The following is a 23967-nucleotide window of genomic DNA, read 5'->3' as shown; positions in this document are numbered from 1 at the left end:
ATGGCTCTGATCTCACTGAGCTCAAGGCCAGGGTACTGCTCTGTGATTGGTTGGTTTCACAAGTCAGTTGGCCAGGGGCAGAGATGGCTTTGATTTGAGCCAAACTGTGTTTCTCTCACTGGCCTTACTTAGCTTTTTGACACTAATTATAAGGCCTGGGCACAGTTCTTTCACGGACTCTGATTCTAGGGACCAAGAGTGTTTCTTTGGTACTGGTTTCAGAGTCAGGGCATGTTTCCTTGGTGCATTTCTCTAGCTCAGGTCCCAAACCCAGGCTTTGTTTCTTTCACTGGTCCTGGGCTCCAGGGCCAGGGTGCTACTGTCCTGCTCTATGATTGGTTGGTTCTACAAGTCAGTTGGCCAAGAGCAGAGATGGCTCTGATTTGAGCCAAACTGTGTTTCTTTCACTGGCCTTATCTGAGCCATCTTTCCCTTGTTCTGGGCTATATGGTCAGGGTGCGTTTCTTTAGCCAGCCCCCTTTCCCCCTTTTTTCCTACAAAATTGAGGCCTCATCTCTGAGAGAAGACTGAGCAGCCTGTTATGGTGTCTGCTCAGTCCTATCATCAGTTGGTAGTCATTGGAGTGTATCATATGAAATTAGAATACTTAAAGAAAGGACTGAGGCTGGGGGTGTAGCTCTGTGATAAAAAGTTTAGCATATGTGATGCCTTGAGTTTGATCCTCAGGACTTCAAAAACCAAAAGCCAGTAAGAGGCAAATTATCAATACAAACTGGAGTTCTGGTAGGGAAATTTGAGGTCATGGGCTTCTGAGAAGCAAGACTTAGCCCCATTCTCTCTCAAAAAATAATATTACTGCCTGCTCCTCTAGCTCAATAGCATAAAAGATGAAGACAAGAAGGGATAGATGTTTCTCACTATCCCTTCTCACTGTTTGCAGTTTCAGATTTTAAGTAGATCAGAATCAAAATTACCTGAGTGCCTAACCATGATTATGGTGGTGTAAAAGAAAATGGTCCCCATAGGGAGGAGTGACACCATTAGGAGGTGTAGTCTTGGAGGAAGTGTGTCACATAGAAGCAGGCTTTGAAGTCTCCTATGCTCAATATATGTCACAGTTGGTCTTAGAGTGATATTCAGGACATCCAGTGCTGATATGTATGTATGTATGTATGTATATATATATATATATATATATATATATATATATATATATATATATATATACATATATATATGTCTTAAGGAGGGGAGGAGGTTTCATAGGTACTAGCTATTTAAAAAAAGTTCTTCATTATGTCTAAAGAACTAGTTGTAGACATATGAGTAGTGGAAGACAGGCTTAGACAGAAGCCTAAAGGCAACTACAAATTTAGTGCATATAAATAAATCAACAAAAAGAAACATCCATCTTGAGCAATTTCAAACTACAGTCTTCTCTGCTGGAGTAGAGGTTCTCTCCATCCTGCACATCTAGACATACAGATACAGTGCTCAGCCAAGTACAGATTTTAAGTGTCATTTGTTTCACCTGTGAGACCTGTGTTTGACTGGTCTATGGACATATGAGCCTCCCAGGAGACATGGCAACTAGAAACAAGCCAAGCAGCTACACTTGGCCTGCCTATAAAGCTCTAATTGTTGAGAACAGGAAGGAGCTGGCATACATTTTGCCTGACTCATTATCTTCTGATTCACAACTCCCTCCTCTCTTCCTCTATCTGTGGATCTGTGTTGGAGTTTTTGTTCTGTGGTGCTGGGGGATGAATTGTGACTTTGTGCATGATAAACAAGTATTCTGCCACTTTACTATAGTGAGCAATATCTCACTGTGATGATTTTGAGATGTTTTTTTGCTAGTCCATTTGGTTCAGTCACTCCTTTCTTTTTGCCTGAGTCTACCTTTGGAAAAGAAACATCTATCCCATGTCTGCCCACCACTGTATTTTGTAAGTAGATATAACTTGTTTTTTATTTCACAGGCTAACAGCTGGTGAAATTTGCCTCAGGAGGCATCATGTTTTCAGTCTCATCTATAACTGAGTTTGATGAGGTTCTGAACTTCAGATTTGTGAGTTGACACTGGAATGAGTTAAGACTTTTGGGATTATTGAAATGGGATAAATGTTCTACTTTGTGGAAGAATATGAATTTAAGAATCCCGTGAAAAGAGATCTGTTTTGAGAGTGGCCCCCTCTTCGTTCCACCATATTGTGACAAAGGCCTTTACTAGATGCTAGCACCATGCTCTTAAACTTCCCAGGTTTGAGAAACATAAACTTAATAAACAACTTTTTAAACTTTTTATTAAATGGTATTTATTTTAATGTTTCGTTAGCATATATTAAACATAATAATGGGTTTCATTATAACATACATGTAAATAGTAGATCATATTTGCCCCTCCTCCATACCTCTCTTGTCCTTTCCCCATTTCTTAGTCCACTTCTTTATTTCAATTAGCCCTCTTTCCGTGTGTGTGTGTGTGTGTGTGTGTGTGTGTGTGTGTGTGTGTGACCAGTGAGTTTTATTAGGGTTGTTTACAGAAGCATGGGCAGGAGTTTGTTTACAGGAGCATGTGCACCTTTTTAGTAGCTGTACCCCTGATGATAATGTCTCTCCTTCCTCCATCAACCCTTGTCTACACACAAATCCTCAGGGATTCTTTTCTTTCTTTCTTTCTTTCTTTCTTTTTTTTTTGTTTGTTTTTTGAGACAGGATTTCTCTGTGTAGCTTTGTGCCTGTCCTGGAACTCTCTTTGGAGACCAGGCTGGCCTCAAACTCACAGAGATCCACCTGCCTCTGCCTCCCAAGTGCTGGGATTAAAGGCATGTGCCACCACCGCCCGGTGACCAAAATTCTTTCCTTTATAAATTATTCATTCTGCAGTATTTCCTTCCCTTATTTTTCTAGAAATCCACACCTCATTACTCTGAAGGATGGGAGTAAAAACAAATCAAAACAACAATTTCCCTAAAAATCATTAAGATTCAGTAAAATGGTGGCAATGCTGGTTACCAGCAGAAAAGGTCACGGTCACGGCAGAAGCCAGTATTAGTTTTATAGATTTATTAGGAGGAAGCGGGAGGACCAGGCCTGGGAAAGAGCATGTGGGGAGGACAGAGAGAGAAAGATGGTGGTGCGGGGGAGCAGAGCAGAGCAGAGAGAGAGAGAGAGGGTGGGGTCTGTGTCTGGCTTTTTTAAGGCGAAGATTGTGTGACCAGGCCATGCACACATAGTCGCTAGAGCCCACTGATGACATAAGACACAAGACCCTGAACTACGCATGTGTAGCTGGAGTAAGAGCAGAATTCTAACATTCAGGCCTTGGTACTTTCAATAAATGGTTGATAATATGGGCACAAGAGTCATTTTCAGACTTTGCCAGAGCTGTGATCTGATAGAGGCTCTGGTACACCAGGAATGGTACCCAAAAGTGGAGAAGTACCTGACACATGCTGCAGAACTTCAAAGAATGATGAGACCAGAGAACAGAGCTGGAATAGGACTGCAGCTAAACACAGAGTACAAGAGAGATCCCATTGTGAACTCAAAGAACTCACCAAAGTGTTCCCTATCCCAAAGAGCATGGGATAATGATCTATGACATTATATGAACTATGAAAAAGGTACCAGAAACACTATAACAAAAGAACTAAATTTAAGCTTGGAAAAAAAAGAAGACAAGGGAAATAAATGAAAGCTGTCTGTGGGAACAACAGGGAAGTAAAAAGAAAAATATATTTGAAGTGCCTGCTCTTCCTCTCTCTTCATAAATCCAGATTACTCCCCTATTTATTAATTTGGTCTCTATTGTTATTGTTTTTTTTTAAACTACTACTGTGTGTGTTTATGTGTGTGCATGCACACACACTCAAATGCATGTGGCAGTCATGTGTGCCTTCGCTGATTGAGCTATGGTGCTGCCAGCTGCAGGAAAATGTAATGGAATCCAGCTACTATCATAAAAGCTACTGCTTGGAAAAGTCAAGGACTTTTCCAAAGGTCAAGCCATGGCTTAAGAAGACTTGGTGATATTTTAGCTTTTGTATATATATTAGCTGGTTCCTACAATGATTTTCTTGTATGCTATATGTGGTTCCAAGAACTTCTAACAATGCATTTATCTAAAATAACTATCAAGCATCCAAGGCCAAACCATCTCCTGAACTAAGGTAACACCCTTATGGAAACAATGCCTGTCTCCTAGGTTAGGCGGATATCTTTATTTCTTGTGCAATTTTAACTGAGACCCTCCTTTCTTGTACAACCTTACTAACATTAAAGACTCCTAACTTACCTAACCACTTCTAGGAATGTAGTTTGAGCACATAAATTCCCTTTTTCTGATATACTAACTGATATTAGCTCTCAGTTGACCTCCTCCTTTAACCACTCCATTTTTGGATTGTAAAAGAAAGCTTGACAGTCACTGCCTGAGGAAAACTCTTATCTGCCTTTATGACCCTGTAGGAATTCAAGCCTGGTGATCTGGCTGGAGGGGGAGGATTGCTATTGCTTGGGTTTACAACTGAATACCTCAGAGACTTGGAGAGAACTGAGAGGGATAAGGAGGATTTTTGACTAGAGAACTTGAGGAGGAGATGGAAGATGAGGAAAAGCCAGATGGGGAAGTACTAGATGGGTAAGAATGAAATGAGAAGAACCTAGATGATGTTGTGCCCAGATCGTAACCCCCAGAGAGACCACCAAGGACGAGCATACCAGAATGCAAAAGCAAGGTTTATCTGTTTCAAGTCATGACAGGGAACTCAACTCAAGCCATCTCAAGTGAGGCAGAGAAGAGTTGCTCTTTCTTGGGGAAGTTAGTTTTTATAGGCAGAGAAGAGTTGCTCTTTCTTGGGGAAGATAGTTTTTATAGGCAAAACCCATAAAATTTCTTAGAGGGGAGGGAGTTAGTATGGGTCCATCCTTGATTGGTCCAGTTTTTCCCGGGCCTGGACTTTATCTTATTCTAGCTTATCTGTTTGCCCTGTCAGGAGTTTTACAACTCCTCTCCGGGGTCTGGTCATGTTATCTCCGGAGAGGGGCATCTCGTGGTTAATTGGTTATCATCAGACATCCTGACTCTGTTCTTTTGTTCCTGGGGCTGGCACCATCATTTCTGGGGACTTGAAACTGGCCTGGGTCTATCTATATTGAGATATCTTTGTCTAAGGCCCCCTTTTTGAGACAATAGAGTGAGGGTCTTGTTGTGCCTAGATCACATCCCCAAAGCCACTACTGGAGACTTTAGGTACAGAATGCAAAAGTAAGGTGTTTTCTAAGTTTACAAGCCTCCAGGGAGGCTCTTCCAAATCTCTCACTCACAGCAGGAAGGTTGGAAGGAGCGCTCCCCTTTCTTTGTGAGGCTAGTTCTTAAAGGCACAGACCATATAATTTATTTTAACCCGCCTCCCTTTTTAATCTTTTGGTCGAATATCCTGACTGTTTTCCAAAGTCCCTGTAGCAGATACAGCGACCTGGGGGAAAGGAGTTTAAGTTCTTATCTACACTTAGGAATCCTGGTTTAAGCTTCTCTTTGTCTTTAGGGGATAGAGTGGGGGGGTTTTACTGAGGTATCACAATGAGGCAGAATTAAGATGAGAGAATTAAGCATAACTTAGAGGGGACAGCAGATAAAGGTAGAGAGAAATCAGGCAAGAAAGGAGCTGGGCATGAAAACAGAACTGAACCTGTGTAGATAGGATTTTATCCCAGAGGAATAAAGTAGACAGACAAAGAGCTTGGTGTATTTAGATTCATTTCCCCAAAATAATTCTCATCATTTGTAGCTTCTCTTCTGGGTCCCTCAGAAGAATATTGTTTAAGGCTGGTCCTTTAATAATATTCGAGACTCTGGTAGCCAGGGTTGTACAGCAAACGCCTTTACTGGCTGAGCCATATCATCAAAGGTCCCTGTTCTCCCATTTTACAAATGAGATCATGGAGATTTAGGGAGTTTTTTGCAAAAATCAAGGTATATTCTAGGGTTTCCTGGTTGACCTCAACAGATAAACTGAGATGATAGTCTTAGTTCAGAAATTATCTGAATGTAGATTTATAGTCTACGCGTACAGCTGGCTAAGTGAGATCGCTTTCACAGTTCTGCATGTATCCCATCGGCTCCCCATTAGTCACTGAACTCTTAAAACTGGTATTGTAACATTATCACAATGTTTTGCGCCAATTTTATAAACTTTACAGTGCAATATGTGTTCCTTTTCTGAGGCAAACCAAAGGTATATTTCTCAAGGTTCTGCTGCTATCAGCAGCGTTGATGGAGGATTTTTTATACATTTGTAATAGATAGAAATAAACCAGAAAAAAAGAAGAAAAAAAAAGTGGTGGAGGAAAAAGTGAACACTGCAAGAATACTCAAAAGGGCTGAGAGTTGCAAACACCAAGAATGGCTTTGCATAGTAAATGGAATAGAACAGCTCTGAACTATAGCTTACTTTTCCTGGTTTGGTCTGACAGAATGATTGAATGCTTTTGTACAAAAATCAGAGCCTTAAAAACAAGGATTTGGGGAGATTGTAAAATGGTGTGCCACTTTGGCAAAACAGTTTGGTGGTTGGTCAAAATGCAAAACATTGTTACTCTGTTACTCAACAATTCTACCCTTAGGAATATATCCTCAAACTACTGAAAATGTGCACCTATGAAACATGTACATGAAGGTTTACAGCAGTGTGTTGCTAATAGTAAAAAAGTTAAAACAACTCAAATAGCTATCAAATACTGGAGAGAAATAAAATGTAGCATATTCATACAATAGAATATTATTAAGACATAAAAATGAATGAGAAACTGACAGATTAAATGACTTTGGTGAACCTTCATAATTTCATTTGTAGATCTTTCCATTTCTAATTTATAAATACATTTGGGGTTATAAATTATAAATGTACTGTCTCCTGTCAACATTGTATACTTCTATTTGATGATTTCTTTGTCAAACATTATATGGAAATGTTTCCAAGTATTTTCTGTATTAACTGTGAATGAATAGAACAAAATAAATTGCCTGTGATGGAAAAAAAAAATGTGCTTGATACAGTGTAGCCAGCAGGTGGTTTGAAATAAAGATCAAGACACAAATCCAGAGGTATGCTGGCAAATGTTCAGCTACCAGCAGGCTTGAGGAAAAAAACAAGCCCTAGTTTCTAGTGTTTGCTGATTTCTGTGGTGTAAATATTTCCACTGGGAGACTCATCTGTGAGGCAGGAATTTTGAAGGACTATTCTGCCTTGTTTTGGCAAACTTCATCTGTCTTTTTCCTGTGTGACCTGCATGTCCAGTCTGCACAGCACATTGTCAGCAGTCAAAGGCAAGAGCAGTTTCTTTGCCTAGTGGCTAACCTTGCCACAATGAAAGCAAACTCCAAAAGGAATTTATTCAATGTCCATCATCTTCTCTGAAGTAAATTGGTCATGCTAGGAGCAGATGTGTCTCATTGTCATGAAAAACCTTAGGTTAACAAAACATTTTAAATGCCATATTCAGTAGGTCTTTGAAGTGTTTGAAAACCATTTATCTATCTAAAATATCTATCTATATGATCTTGAAAGCATACCTAACATATCTACAAATTTGATTGTTATAGATGACTAACTACTGACCTATGTTTCTTGATTATCCTAAATAGTTCATAATAATAGCTTTCAAAAACTAGAATTTTACCTTATATTTTTAAATAACTGCATAGGTACAATACTTTAAACAAGAATAGAAACACACACACACACACACACACACAAATATGTTTTAACAAAAATAAGTTTAAATTTGTACCAATATACAAAAATATCTTAAAGAAGAGTATAAACATATATACACTGTAACAAAAATAAGTTTAAATTTGTATCAATATACTATAATCCCCATAATAACAAACACCCATAACCTACCAATTAACCAAAAATTTCCCACATCCTACTTGGGAGTGTGGTGTTCTCCAAACTGCTTCCTGTTATCTGTGGACAAAGTATCTTTAGGGTTCCTGAGAAAATCTGAGATAATGGCCAAGTCCTGGGAAGACCAGCTATATAGCCTCTGTTGATAGATGTTACCTGTCAAGAATCAGAATACTGATCACATCTGATCAATATCACTCCTGAAGAAATCCATAGCCTATGGGAACAAAACTCCAAAGTGTTTTTGATTTCCATTTGACAAATATTTTTTTGACTTATTTTTTAAAGTTAAGGCATTCCTAAAGTATCTAGATTGATTCAATTTTGTAGTCCAGTTCACAATCCCATGTCTCTTAGCAGCTATTTTTGCTTGTGAACATTCAAAAAATTCAAAATCAACATAATAACATACAGGATCCAGACTCTCTTTGTATTTCCCATCTTATGTGCTTGTTTTCTTTCATACTACTTTCTCTCTCTCTCTCTCTCTCTCTCTCTCTCTCTCTCTCTCTCTCTCTCTCTCTCTCTAAAGACTTCACTTTAATGTTTCTAAACTATTTCTTTCTATAACTGTCCATATCCTTTTTCTTTCTTTCTTAAGCTTAAACACATTGTAAACCACACTGGAACCTGTTTAGAGGTTTTTTTTCTGTCTTCTGACTTCTTTTACTGCATACTTCTAGTTTTTTATGACTACACGAGCAAACTTTAAACTGCTAAGCTACACTAGGATCCTCCATGCTGCTCTCTTGGCTGGCTCTGTCTGCTTCTAGGTTCATGAAGTCAAGCCCAAAGCTTGCAGCCTGTTTAGAGGTTTATTTGACCTGGAACCACATTCAACCCTCCTACCTATTGGAAGCCGATACCTGTGTTGCCACAAGCAGTTCTTAGCACTGCCAATTGAACAGCAGGGCCTCTTAAAGGAGCTATGTCCTCTTTCTTTTTTTAGCTTTCTCAGGACTTACATGGAAATTTGGCCCACATTGGAACACTAAAATCTAGTTGATTGTTTTTGCTATTTTTTAAAAATATTTATTTATTTATTTATTTATTTATTTATTTATTTATTTATTTATTATGTATACAGAAGAGGTTGCCAGCTCTCATTATAGATGGTTGTGAGCCATCATGTGGGTGCTGGGAATTGAACTCAGGACCTCTTGAAGAGCAGTTGGTGCTCTTAACCTCTGAGCCATCTCTCCAGCCCAATTTTTGCTATTTTCACTCTTTGCTCTTTTGGGGGACTTGCCACCCTGCTCCCAAATAAATCATACACAGAGGCTTATTCTTAATTATAAATTCCTGGCCTTAGCTTGGCTTGCTTCTTGACAGCTTTTCTTAACTTATCCCATCTACCTTTTGCCTCTGAGCTTTTTCCTTTTCTTACTTCTGTATATCTTACTCTCACTCTTAATCCATGGATGGCTGTGTGGCTGGATGGCTGGCCCCTTCTTTTCTACTCCTCCATCCCCTTTTGCTTCCTGATCCCTCTTTTTCTCCTATTTATTCTCTCTGCCTGCCAGCACCTCCTATCCTTTCTCCTGCCTTGCTATTGGCTGTTCACCTCTTTATTAGACCAATCAGGTGTTTTAGACAGGCAAAGTAACACAGCTTCACAGAGTTAAACAAATGCAATAGAAAAGAATGCAACACATCTTTGCATCATTAAACAAATGTTCCACAGCATAAACAAATGTAACACATCTTAAAATAATATCCTACAACACAGTGACATACCTCCTCCAACAAGGCCACACCTTCTCATCCTTCCCAGACATTTCTACCAACTTGAGGTTAATTATTCAAACATATGAGCCCATGGGGGCCATTCTCATAGAAACTACCACAGGGCTTTTATATACGCATTTGGGTATGGGAGACATAATTTGGTCTATATTACTTTTTCAATGGAAATTGCAGATAGTTTGACTGTGGAGATATAGTTCATTTCATTTTCCCCTCAGAAGCTATAGTTAATTTCTATAATGGATTTCTCAAATGATACAATGTCACATAAGGGTTGTGAAAAATAAAGGTCATCTAATTATAGGACCTCTCCATTCTCCATTGTATAGCCTGCTATCCTCAGGAAAGTCAGTTCATTTTACTAAGCCCTGCTTCTTCCTCTAAGGAAAGTGTGGAATTATGCTCAGTGCCTGAAGTCATTGAGCATTAAATGAGAATTGCATATTACTTAACATAGTGCCAGAAAAATACTCAATAAGTAAAACCTTAAAATAAGCTAGATTAATAAGTGCTTTAAATAAGTGCTAATGTATTCAGCTAAGCAACACCAAACACTCAAGGATGTGGTCAACATTTATTGAAAAATAATGTCAATCATTTCAATTTAAATTTTGAATATGACAAAAATCTCTCATTCAAGGAAAAGAGACTAGCAAGTATATGCTAACCTAGTCATTAGTTAATCACTAGGGTGTGTTTTACTTTATTCAAAATTCTGTATGTCATTTACTCTGTTATTTATGATTTTCTATTAGAGAAGGGGTCTGCTTTCAGTGAAATGCTGAGGAAAAGGCAGTTGTATATGGTGAAAATATTATTTGTAGAATTTGGAGTTCTGAATTTAGCTAATGTATCTGGAAAATAGTGAGTGCTGATATAAAATAATCTTATTTATAAAAATAAAATTGGTTTTATAAACAATAATCTAGATTCAAATGTAAAATTCTAAACCAGTACAGGGAGATAGTATAAAGAATTGAAAGAACATACAAAGCTAATTATACCACAAAGAATGATGTAATTAATATCAGTTTATATGTTGTGAAAAGTGGTCATGGTGGTCCATGACTTTAACTCCAGCACTTGGGAGGCAGAGGTAAATGGATCTCTGAGGTCAGAGGTCAGCCTGGTCTACCATCTTCTAGGCCAGCCAAGACCCTGTTTCAAACAAAACAACAAATATAAAAAATATGATTTCAAAGGTTTTCTAGGTGTTTACAACCTTGTTTCTACTAGATGGAGATTTTCAGCACAGGGTTCTCCATGTCCCTTGTCTCAAGAAAAAGGAATATATGTCTGAGTTTATTAAGGGGTTTGAAGGGTATTTTTAATGCCTAAGGAGGAAAATGAATTATACAGTTTTATGAGTTGTATCAGAAAGATCTACAAGGACAGAATCATTAACTAGCTACTATAACATTCTTAAGTTGTTAGGCTCTGCCTAGAGCTGTGCAGGGATGCAGGGTTGGCAAATCATATAGGGCTGCTTGCCATCCATCCCAGTGAAGAGCTTCTAAACAGCAGATTGCTCTAAGAGGTAGCTCATACTGTTAACTTCACTTAGAAACTGACTTTGAAGCAAGGTCAAGAGAGATGCTAAATTGCATATACAATGAGTATCTGAGGATAGCTTTGAATTAAATCACCACCCAAATCAGCTTCCTCTTTTTCTCCAGGGCTGTGGATGTCTTGTTGAGCCATATATTTCCCATCTGCTTGTCGTTCACATTCATTCCTCAGTACTTTTCACTCTTCTCACTCCCAAGTAGGCTCTTCTGTAATCATTCATCTATTCAATACACATTCATAATTGTCTGTGCCAAGTACAGAAGTAAGTGCTAGAGGGATAAATATGGATCAGAATATTTGCATATGAGCATCTCACATTGTGGTCAGAGAAACAGAAATGGAAATAGTCACACTATCATTTGATAGCTACCTTAAAAGATCTGTGAACAGGCTGCAGTAGAAATGACATTCTCCTTTGGGAAAGTGTAAATTTCTGGAAGGCAGCAATTCTTGAATGTTGAGTGTGTAAAGCCTGGGAAGAAAGTTCCAAATAAAAGCGACATCTGCACAAGCTGGGATATGTATGTGGTTAACAGATAGGCTTCATGGTGGGCAGGGAAGCTAGAGAGGGACTGGAATTGCAATAAAATGTGGACATAAAATCCTGAGCAAAACATTTTTTGCAACAGACTTGTATTTTAGAACTCTATGGAATTTTAGAGGTCATGTAAATTAATCTCATTCTTTTATAAGAGAAAGAAACTGAGACTTAGGGCAGTTAACTTTTTCAGAGCAGGAATAATGGTAATCTCCAATTTTACTCTTCTGCTCCTTTCTCTGTGGCCACTAATCCAACTATGGTTCCTAGTATTCACTTAATAAAATTGGTCCCCAAAAGCCTAGGTCTCTCTGAGCTCAGTACACAAATCACTGCATAAAGTTTAGATCTCTAGCCCTATGTCTACTCCTTATGTTAACTTGATGTATGTTTTATAGATTTATGTATATGCTGTATCTTTTGTGTGCTGTGGTGATATGGGCCTTGCACATACAAAGCAAATACTATACCACTGAGCTACCCCTCAGCCTCACAGTTGGCAGTGTTTTTAATACATCCATTGGTAGACTTAAAAACTGCTTTAAGAAGAATACACTGAGTTTTGAATGCTGCTCAAACAAATTACCATGAACTTGGTGACATAAAACAACACAACAGTTGTGAAGGCCAATCTCTGAAGACAGGTTTTCAGGGCTCTTGCCAAGTTGTCAGGAGGATGGTTCTTTTGTAGAAGAGATGGTTCTCTTTGTAGAAGCTGCTAGGGGCTTCCTTGGCTGTGGCTGCATCACTCTAGTCTCTGTGTTGCCCCACTGTCTCCTTGTCCTACTTACCTTCTTACCTCTCTCATAATTATCCTCGTGATTACCTTTAGGGCCCACCTGGGTAATTTACTGCCCATGTAAGGTATGATCTTCAACTGCATTAAACATTTCTTTCAACCCTGGTGTGATGGCATACACCCCAGCACTTGGCAGGCAGAATCATGCAGATCTCTGTGAGTTTAAGGCCGGCCTGGTCTACAAAGTGAATTCCAGGACAGCCAGAGCTGTTACACAGAGAAACCCTGCATCAAAAAACCAAACCAAGCAAAACCAAACGAAAACAAAGCAAAATTTCTGTATAAGGTAATATTCAGAGACTTCAGGAGTCAAGAAGTAAGTATCTTGGGTTATTGGTGGTGATGGTAATTATTCCATTTGCTGCACAGAATATCCTTGACTCTGCATTGGAAGCATGGGAAGATATGTACCAATGTGTGTCTGGAGACACAGAAACACATGTCAGATGAAAAGAGTCAAGACAAGAAACACTCCTTAGTGGCTCTGTTTATGGAGAGTCAGATACACCTGAAAGGTTTGATCTAGTCTGACCTTGGTAGGGAAGAAAACTACAGTTTAGTCTCCCTGTGCTCATAGTAAATGCTTCAATAATACTTTAAAAAATTGTTATTGGTGTGTGCATGAAATGTGTATGGGCATGTGTGTCATGGTGTGTTTGTGGAGGACAGAGAACTCTGTGGCATTGGTTTTCTCCTTCCACTTTTACTTGAGTTCCAGGGGTTGAATTTAGGTTGGCAGATTTGCATGGCAACACCCTTGTCTGCTGAGTCTTCTTGCTGCCCTCAATACTACTGAACTGTACATTTCAGGAGATTAGAATAGTGAATTTCCATAAGCCTTTTTCACAATACAAAGAAAAAAATCATTGCTATGAGTATTGAAACTGTTCTTTAAAAATGCTTCAAACAAGGGGCTGGAGAGATGGCTCAGAGGTTAAGAGCACTGGCTGTTCTTCCAGAGGTTCTGAGTTCAATTCCCAGCAACCACATGGTGACTCACAACCATCTATAATGCATTCTGGTGCTCTCTTCTGGCTTGCAGAACAGCCATACATGCAGGCAGAACACCGTATACATAATAAAAATAAATAAATCTTTAAAAAAAGAGCTTGAAACAAATAGCCATCCTATGGGCTTGCCAATAATTGCTGACTAATAATCCACAACAGTACAACTCTCTGCTGTTATCAGCACCCTGCCTTCATGTATCAATCCCTCCCATTTTTAAAAGCAAACAGAATGTTATAACCACAATGGAGGATTGGACTAAGCATACTAGGGAGATAGAAAGGATCTTTTCTCAGGTCAAAGACAGTTAATGGAAAATCAGTGATTAGAATTTAGCTGTCCAAGTGCCTTCCTGTTGTCACTTGGCAGTATGTATATGTTTTGCATATCTTAAACAACATTTTTATTAATTCTTTGAGAATTTCATACAACATATTTTGAATATATTCACTGCCTCCATTCCCCAACTCTTACCATAACCACCCTCTCCACTTTCCTATCCCTTCCCACTCAACTTTGAGACTTTTTTTCCTTGCTCATATTTGTTAAAAGTTAAAAGCTTTGAGTGGGTTGTTTCATAAATACAGACTAAATTAAAGTCTTCTAGAAATAGTTCTCTAGTGTTAAACTCCAGAAAAAAAAATTACATTGGCTATTAGCTGCTTTTAGGGACTTGAATTAATTTACTCCTCTTTGTGACATTAACATTTAAAAATTAGCAACTTAGAAAGCAAACAGTTACCGTTGTGTTCTGAGTGTTTTACTTGCTAATAGTGGTATAAATAGGAAAGACAAAGCTCACTCAGATCAGCAGACTAGAGGCTAAAATTAAACCCTGAGTAAAATGCTTAGGGTGCAATGTTCACTTTGTTCTGAGTTCAGGAAAGCAAGCTAGAGAAGCTTTGCTTTGCATGACAGAATTTGTTGTACTGATTGGCTTCTTTCATTTGTCTGCTGAAAACAACTGATTCTCACATAGTTCTAAAACTTCTGGAGTATTTAATGAGGTGGGAAAACAAACTCACTGAATACTGTGTGCTAAGAGTCATCATTAGAACTAGGTTTTCCTGGTATGCACAATGAACTTGCTTATCTAAAACACCAGCTCCAAAGGAAAACACCCTCTAAGGAGGACTTGTCTCTCCATCCTAGCTGTAAGGCTCACTCCAGTGTTCTGACCCAGACTCCCATCTTGTCCTGAGGTGACCACTCTATGAATGTGATGACGTGCCTGCCAAAAGAACATGCTAGGATTGTATGAACTAAACCCTTTCTGGAATACTGGTATGGTCTATGCTGTGCTGTACTGGACTAATGAGCCATAGATGTAAATTGTTCTTTCACATAATGCTTGACAAACCCCTGTAATTCACTTAGATTTTCTCTTTTTAACCCTTAAAAAGATCTTCAAACCCTTTCCAAATGGGACACATTATAGATTTACTGCCATCTGTGCCTCTTGAATTGCAATTCTAAGACCTTCAAATAAACACTTAAAAAAAAAAAACAAAACTTAAAACCTCATTTGCTTTCTTTGGATGGAAATATATATTGAAAGTATCAAGTAAATATTCCAGTTGGTTCTTAATTAAGCAAGTAACTGTAAGATGTGAGGTTGGGTATTATATATTAGTAAGCTCAGAAAAACAAGCCAACAAGCAAATTCATGAACAATCAACTACCCTGCAAAGACCTACAAGACTTGGTCTGATCATGAAACTTGGAATATGGTCTGAGTAGTTTGTGACAGGAGGCAACTGTTTTCTTAGGTTTGAAAATGCTATTGTGGTTATGAAACCAGAATCTTTCTTCTTAGAAGAGTCATCAAAATGATTTAAGTATTTTGATGTCTGAAACTTCTTCATACAGCATAAAAATTCATATTCATTTTTTGTGTATATGAAATGTTTTCATAATGACTGATGGAATAAAGGCAAGAAATGCAATGTTTGAAGTCCCCTAGCAAAGAACACTAATAAGAACATTGGAGCAGTAATTTCAATTTTTCCTTTGGGCTTGTAGTGCTGTTACTTTTTTTTTTTTTTTTTTTTTGCTGATGAATGCCAAGCGTTATTTAGCCCCACCCATATCATGCAAAGGAGATGATAAGCATACTAAACTTAAAACAAAGCAAAAAAAAAAAAAAAATCAGTTACAACAGCAAGCTACCCAGAGAAATAAAGTATAGAGCCACATAATGTTCTGCAGTTTTATATGGTTGTATATTCACTTTCTAAAGGCATTATAGCTTGGCTTACATTTTCATATTAATGCTTGGTTTTTCTTTTTCATTTTTTGACAATACACTTTCAGACAGCCTATTTGGTTCTGGTCTGTGCATAGTATCCCAGAAACGCTTTCCGAGTTTTTTTGTTTTTGTTTTTGTTTTTTTAACCCATCTACTCATTATTGAATTCTATATGCCTTTGTAAGTTACTTCTTGAAATAAATTCAATCAGTTAAGAAATTCAGAATCACAATTTTATAATGTCTGGGTCTTATTCTGAGATGTAGAAAAGAGCTGCATGTACCAGAAGGCAGACATGATTTTAAACGAAACTGAGCACACAAGGTAGGAGCCATCAACACTCAGTACTTACTATAGAAAACTAAAGTTAGTGTCTCTGTAACTACGCCCTTTAAGTCAAAGGCTCAGTGTCCATGCCGTCCTATGTAGAGTGGGCCATGCCACTGGTCAACCGGATTCCACTGGTTTTAGCAACTGTCTGTGGTGTCCAGGAATGTGTTCACGTGACTTGGAGGTGCCCTGACCTCCGGTGCCAGGCTCAGAGCCAACCTGGCGCTGGTCCGAGGCCCCGCGCTATGTGCTGTACTCGCTGGGCTGACTTTACCAAGATGGCCTCGAGGCTTCGGCGCCCCGCCCGCCCGCCCGCGGGCGGCCATCTTGGTAAAGGCCGGGCGGGCGGGCGGGCGGGCGGGCGGGCTGTTTCCCGGCTGCGGCCTGGGGCCACGCGGGCCGGGACTCGGGCCAACAGCAAAGATGGCGGGGCGGCGCGCGCTGGGGCGCTGCGTGCAGCTGTTAGCGCCCTCGGCGGAGCAGGGGCGGCGGGGCCGAGGGCGGAGGGACGCGGGCGGAGGGCGCCCCGGCCCCTCCCGCGGCCCCGGGGCCGGCTGGCCCGCCGCGCTGGGAGCCTCAGCGGAGGCGGCGCGACGCGGCGCGCGCCCGACCGCCCTCAGCACAAGGTGAGCCGCTCTTCGCTCCGCCCCTCGCGAGCCGGCTCCGCCCCTCGCGGCGTCGCCCCCTTCCGCGCCCTCACTCCATCCCGCCCTCTAACCTCCGTCCCCTCTAACTCCGCCCCTCCCAGCCCCGCCCCCGCGGTGACCCCGCCCCCGCGCAGAGCGCCGCCTCCGGGCGAACCTGAGCAGCCGCCCGAGAGCCTCCCTGCAGTTATCCGGGACCCTCGCGGGAGGCGGTTTCCGCAGCCGCCGTGGTCGTTCGCGGGTTTGCTCCTTCGCGTCGTGTGGAGCAGCCTTTCCCGGGCTGTTTGGACATCTCAAGTACAGCGGGCTGCGAGTAGGTTTCCACTCCCGAAGCCCTGCCTCCTCCTGGAGATGCTGGTCTTGTGAGTGGCAGGCTTCTTGAATTACTGCACCTCAGGAGTTGCGGAGCGTGCATCTCTGTAGCCGTCTGGGTGAAGAGCCAGCGTAATTTTAGTCGTCTAGGGGAGAGTAGCTGTATTTGGGATTCCGAGGTTGCAGCTTCACGATAGAATACAAGTGGATGTATTGTATTGGTTTGGTTGTATGTAAATGAGTGGGGTCCACAACTTACTCAGAGCAACTTATTTCCTCTTCATCTGTAGTATTTATCTTCTTGAACCCACCCCCAAAGCATCCTTGCCTTTTCTCTTAAAGTAACTAACTTGTTTAACCACCGAATGAGCAAAAGCAGGAGGCAGGATGGGGAGGGGGGCAAGTTGATTTTTTTCTCGCCGTCCTGTGCTTGCTTCTTAGGTTACTGAAGGTGTTTCGGATGGACTCCCCTTCCCAAGTAACGCGGTATGATCCGGGTAATTGTGAATATGCTTTCACGGTCTCTAGTAGAACCTGGGTGATGTGTGACACTCAGTTGGACCCAGAAAACATTAAGGGAAAGAGAAAAGTCAGCAGCCTCTAAAAAGCGGGGCTTCTTGTTTTGCCCTTACTGTGGGGTGCTTTATAAATTGTTATACCATGACTTGCTTGGGTAGTTTTGGCTTAGCATAAAGTCAGAAAGTCACTCTTGCGACACACTTTTCGGTAAATTAAGAAATAATTTTCACCTTTATTAACAGATAGAGGTATAACAGTTCCCTTTCTGTTTTGTCACATTGGGTAGAAAGAAGTTACATAATATTTAAAAGAATGATTACCTGGATCTTACAACAGTCTGTATTTTAAAATAGTCTGATTTTTGTTCTAAGAAAATATTAGCTCTGTTAAAGAATTTTAGGGCAAGTATGTGTGTTTAAAATCAGAATCTAAGAGGAATCGAGGGTTTAAAACGGATTTAAGTCAACTGGAAATACAGCCATAATTTTCAGAGGTTTTGTTTTGTTAACCTTTTTGCAGACTTGCTGGCTTCATGAATTATATAGCAAGTGTCCAAGAAACTAAAGTTCTTAGTGTATGTCTCATGCCTTTATTTCCATTCACAATTCCAAATCGGATTGGACAGATTCTACATTCCAAAACTGAGTCTTAAAATTTGTCCAGTATGAGTGTTTGAAAAACATTTTAACACAAGCATTCCGACATAAGGTCTGGTTGTTTTATTTGATAAGGTTTTGGTTATGCTTTCATTGGTTCGTCATCCCTATCTGTTTGAAAGAAGTTTATATTTGGAATTAACATTTGGCTTTTGTTTTTTCTTAGTGTTTTTTCTCTCTCTCTCTCTCAGTGTTAAACAGCTACAGCTATGGTGGGGTTTTCCATTCTTTTCTGTTCTGTATGAGTGAGAATGTGGCTTCATGGCGTGCCCTGTGTATCTTGGTGTTCTAGGTTAAAATGCATATAAGTAAAATCTGTTTTAATTGAAGTATTATTAAGGAGATGCACTGTGCACATTTGTTAAAGAACATTTTCATTTTGAAAACCTATAAAGGCAAGAATAAAATTGGCATAAAAATCATTTCCAGTGATTTCTACCATAAGGTTCAAGTATTTGTTCATTCTAATTCCTGTAGCACTGAAGAATTCTACATGTCTATAACTTAGTGCTTTACTTAACATGTCTTTTTTAATTTAGTAACTATTGATTATGTATTATTTTATTAATCAACTTTTACAACAGATTATACATATTCTTGGATAGCTCCAAGAGGACTACAAATATAGTAGTCATAACCATAAATAATGTATTCTAACTTAATCATTTTTCAAGCGCTTTCAAGGTGCTTTAGGCTAACAACTCTAGTTCATGCTAAACAGATGAAGCAGCCAAGCCAGGATACCACAGTATAGGTTGCCAACACAATATAGACTGCACCCTAAACCAGATAAAAACTTGGGGACAGTCATTATCATTGGATACTGAGATGCAGGACTATAGTTAGATGGATCAGCATAATTCAAAAGTACGATTGAAAAACAATTCTTAATGCTGGGTGTGGGAGCGCATGCTTGAAATCCCAGCATTTAGGAGGCAGAGACAGGCCAGGGATTGTGAGGAGGAGGCTAGTCTTGGTTACATAGAAAGTTCCAGGCCAACTTGGGATACCTAGCAAGACTATATGAGAAAAAGAAAAGGGAGAAGGAAGAAGGAATTCTGCCTGGTCGTTGAATAGAGCAGGTTTTTGTGTTTATGTAGTTGGGACCTTCCCATATCAAGGAACACTAACATGCTGATCAAAGAATAAGTGTCTGATGACTTCTGTGTGATTTTGTGGTCCCCCTCAGTTATAAGAATAAAGTTAGGAGGGTAAAGAGACACTTGGCTTTCTTATTGTTATTAATAGTCCTTAAACTGGTTCTTGTCTGTTTTGCTTATCAGACCCTTGGCCTACAGCGATATATGATAACCACAGTAATTTGTTTTGGAAGTTATTTTCTGATTTTGAAGTCCCTTTTCTCACCCTACAAAGATATTTGTTCCCTTTTTAAGTGTGTCTTTTTAGTTTGCTTGGAGAGCTCATGGAAAGCTGTTTCCCTTCTTCTATAGTTAAAGTAACTAATAAAAGATTCAAGTTACTGGATTTAAATTCCTTTTTTTTTTTTTTTTTATTAAGCTAAACAAAGTCCTGAACATGAGGTAGAACATGTCTTTTCTCTTCCCTGTACTGACCATGTTCCTTGAATGTTGTTCTAAGGATTTTTAGGTGAGCTCTAATCTTAATTATCTAAGGATAATTAAGGGGCAAACATGGTTAATAGACAGTCTAGACTCCTCTGGCCAGATCCACTTCCTGGCAACATCGTGTAAATCCGCAGTCAGACTTGCTCTGCCTGTAAAGAGGTCACATATGTGATGGCTTTTATCATGAGGTAGATCTTCAAATGGGAAGAGACTCTTAGCTTCCAGATCTACTTCTCTCATAAAAGTTTAGCTTATCGTGACATCTCAAAACTGTGCTATTACCATTTCACAGAGGTGATAACCTTTTGCTATTGCTGAGGGGATGTTGATTCCTTCATCTTAGCTTCGTTTTCTATGTAAACATTTTATCTGTTGCATGTATATGTGTGCTGTTTGTAGCCTGTTTTTTTAAATGGAATTTGCTGAATTGCATATGTTAAGTATCCTTCCAATAATGAATTTCACCTATTAAACTTCTGATGTTCTCAGCAGCATTCTCTTGGCTAAGCATGGTTATGCACAGCTTTGTAATTTCTTTTTGTATAACCATTCAGATATTTTTCTTTCTTTCCTTCTTGTTCTTTTCTTTCTTTTTTTCTTTTTTCTTTTCCTTTTCTTTTCTTTCTTTCTTTTTTTTGAGACAGGGTTTCTCTGTGTAGCTTTGGAGCCTGTCCTGGAGGTTGCTCTGTAGACCAAATTGGACACGAACTGATAGAGATCCACCTGCCTCTGCCTCCCGAGTGCTAGGATTAAAGGCATATTCCACCACCACCTGGCCCCATTCAGATATTTTCAACTCACACTTTTGAGACAGTGTTTACCTTCAATTTAGTGTAAGCTGCCATACTTCATAAATTTTGTTGGCTACAAGAATGCATTTTGTGTTATTTAGGAGTAGGCATAAGCATGTGAAGGACCAGGGCTTCCCAGAATTCAGGATTTTCAATGTGAATAATAGGAAGTTCCCCCAAACGAAATATTGACTCCCTACCTGGAGATGTCTCTTTACAGAAGTATAAAATGCCAGCTGAACTTATGACACCTTCCAAAGCAAGGAAAGATCTTCAAGGCACCATGAACGTTTTCTTTTCATATGACTGAAACATAGAATGTTATTATTAATTTGTTAATTAATCATTGATTATCTGTTGATAGGTCTTTGAATAATTTCAAGTCAGAACAATTAAGTAATTAAAGTAGTGCAATTTGAAAACCATGTAAGATTAAAAGAGTAATTTTTTTCTTTTCTTTTTTAAAAATAATTTATTTAATTTTATTTTATGTGCATTTGTGTGAGGGTGTCAGATTCCCAGGAGCTGAGTTACAGACAGGTGTGAACTGACATGTGGGTGCTGGGAATTGAACCCAGATCCTCTGGAAGGGTAGCCAGTGCTATAACTACTGAACCATCTCTGCATTCCCTGAGTAATTTTTTTTCAAGGAACTAGTGCTTTTTAGTGTCTACTAAGAGCTTCTTATTTTTATTTATTTATTTATTTTTTGGTTTTTCGAGACAGAGTTTCTCTGTGTAGCTTTGTGCCTTTCCTGGATCTCAGGATCTCACTCTGTAGACTAGGCTGTCCTCGAACTCACAGAGGTCCGTCTGGCTTTGCCTCCCGAGTGCTGGGATTAAAGGCGTGTGCCACCACCGCCCAGCGAGCTTCTTATTTTGAAAAGAAAAAAAAAATCACATTATTGAAAGCAAAATAAGGTTAACTTTGTCTCTATGTCACTATGGTAATTTTTGAACTGTTGGTTCTACTGGATTCAGTTTAACTAATGGAAAGCATGGACTTTGGGGTTTGATCAGCATGGGTTGGATCCTGGGAGTCAACTGTTACTAACTTTTTGACTTTATACAAACCCTACCTTTAGTTGTTGTTGTTTTTTAATCTCTCTTAAAATTTCCAGTTATGGCAGTTGTATTGGGGCAGTTTGGAAAATTGTTTAAATGTATTTCTCCTCCATGTGGAAGAAGTACAAAACTGGACTGTTTTGACAGTGTGGTGAGCATCATTCCTAGGGTGTGGGCTGCAAATGGCTTCACATAGCAAGATGCAGGAGGAAGCTGGAGACTGATTTCCTTTCTCTTAAGGAGACCACTGGCAGCCCCATATGTGACTTATGGTTGTATTGGATTGATCAGAATATGACCAGCATGGCCATCCCTTGCTGAAAGGCTGGAGATGTAGCCGCTCAGCTGGTGTTATACCCTAAACAGAACAAGGGAGATTAGATTTTATGGTAGATCTCTTTACCCTATACATCTGTAGACTCTAATCTTTCAGCTATTCCCCAAGACTTATCCATAATTAGTAGAGTTAGTGGGGGTGCCCTTTGTTGACTTAAGTCTCTTTGTCCTTTACTTTTGCTTCTCTTTTTTTTTATTTCCAGCAGGTGATCTTAAAAAAAAAAAAAAAAAAAAAAGACTCCATTCTCACTTCATCCTCCTTGGAAAGCAATTCAAAGTTTATGCCCTGTTCTTCATTTGTTCATTCCACAAGTATTTGTTAAACACATAGCACTTGTACATTGTTGCTAGGTATTGTTATAAGTAGTGTGAATTATTCCTGATTGTAAAGTTTTCCTTGGCTTGCTCCCTGGGAGCCAAATTAGAAACTGAGGTGAACTGAATATAAGTCTGTGACTCATCAAACTTTATAGGTGGCAAGGTGGCCTTACTACTCTAGTACTGCAAATATCTGTCTCAGGATTATGACACTTTTGTAGGGCAGAGTATGTGATTGTAGAAGAGGCGACTCATGGTAGGTAACTGCCAAACTACCCTAATTTAGAATTCCCCAATCAGGCCGGGCGGTGGTGGCGCATGCCTTTAATCCCAGCACTCGGGAGGCAGAAGCAGGCGGATCTCTGTGAGTTCGAGTCCAGCCTGGGCTACCAAGTGAGTTCCAGGAAAGGCACAAAGCTACACAGAGAAACCCTGTCTCGAAAAACCAAAAAAAAAAAAAAAAAAAAAAAAGAATTCCCCATTCAGAGAGACCCTTGGGACCTTCCTAAATGCCTGAACCCCTTTGTGCTGATGATTAATGACAAAGTAAGATAGTGGTTCTCACCCATAACATCCATCAGAACCAACCATGGGTCCCCTGTGGGAGGCCAGCTCCCACCTTTTCAAAAGACCTTTCCCTTGCTAGATCAAAGCACACTACACAGCCAAGTGTAGACCCTTCCAAACACCTGGCAACCACACCCGTGGTCAAATTATTCCCTTATGCAGCCCTGCTGGGTAAAGCAAGCTCAGATTCTTGGATCCTGAGTAAGTTCTCACTAGGAAACCTCTGTGGGTCTCCACAGCTCCCCCCTCTTAATATTTTAAAGGGCCCCTCAGATTCCTCAGATAGACTGTTCCTGTCTAGGTCATCGTCTTCTTCACTAATCAGCTTTACCTGTCATGGAGATTGGCAACTAGCAAGAAGGGTTTACCTGTTTCTTACTACCAGCCTCTGGCAGTGGAAAGTACAGAGCTTAACTCTATGCAGGTCTAAATCAGGTCCCCACTAAGAGCTTGAAGGGAGCTGGAACAACCACAACAATCTCTATGGCTGCCATACCCCTCAGTAAAGGAGTAGAGGATGACCAAGATGGAATGTCCTTTTTGAATGAGTCTAAGATGTCTATAGCAGCCTCAGCTGCACCAAGCCCTTCTTTAAATCAATAAACTCCTGATGCAACTGCATCAAATAAATCAGTAAACTCCTGATGTAACTTCATCAAACCTTAAGACTCCCTTAGCTTCACTAAACCATGGTTCATTAATATCAACAGGTTAACATAATTCTAGCATGAATATTAGTATACATATTTACAATTCTTACAAACTTACACTCAAAAGCAAACTCTCAATAGGATTATTTACACTTTACAAACTTTAGCAAACATCTAAAGTGATCTCTTAACAGAACTATTTACATTTTCCTTTAACAAGACAGCACATGAATCATGAATCACTATAGTTAAAATTATAGGTGAACTCAAAACTGTCCCATTTTTGAAGTTTGAAGTTCAAAGTCAATTCTGAGACCAGTTTTAAAGTTCCCCCTGAAAGTTTGAAATCAGAGCCTAACTCGTTAGTGGCTCTGGAGTCTTTGTCTAGTGGTCCCATTACCAAAAC

General features: G+C 39.7%; 1 protein-coding gene across 6 annotated transcripts in view; it reads left to right on the top strand.

Moving 5' to 3' along the window:
• Positions 1 to 23967, top strand: part of Napepld (N-acyl phosphatidylethanolamine phospholipase D) — a 99276-nt gene that overhangs the window by 34959 nt on the left and 40350 nt on the right. The window contains exon 1 of one of the 6 annotated variants that reach the window (XM_076565971.1): positions 16576 to 16744. The exons of 3 other annotated variants lie outside the window; for them this stretch is intronic. Coding sequence is in view for 1 of the 3 variants with exons in the window: in XM_076565976.1 (XP_076422091.1) it covers positions 17114 to 17124 (11 nt within the window). In the remaining 2 variants the exon portion in view is untranslated. Of the gene's footprint in view, positions 1 to 16575; positions 16745 to 16790; positions 17125 to 23967 lie in introns of those variants that run through there. 2 more of the 6 variants (XM_076565974.1, XM_076565976.1) reach the window with 2 other exon arrangements.

Source organism: Peromyscus maniculatus, chromosome 3 (assembly GCF_049852395.1).
Source record: "Peromyscus maniculatus bairdii isolate BWxNUB_F1_BW_parent chromosome 3, HU_Pman_BW_mat_3.1, whole genome shotgun sequence".
Taxonomy (NCBI): Eukaryota; Metazoa; Chordata; class Mammalia; order Rodentia; family Cricetidae; genus Peromyscus; species Peromyscus maniculatus.
This window is presented reverse-complemented; position numbering and strand designations above follow the sequence as displayed.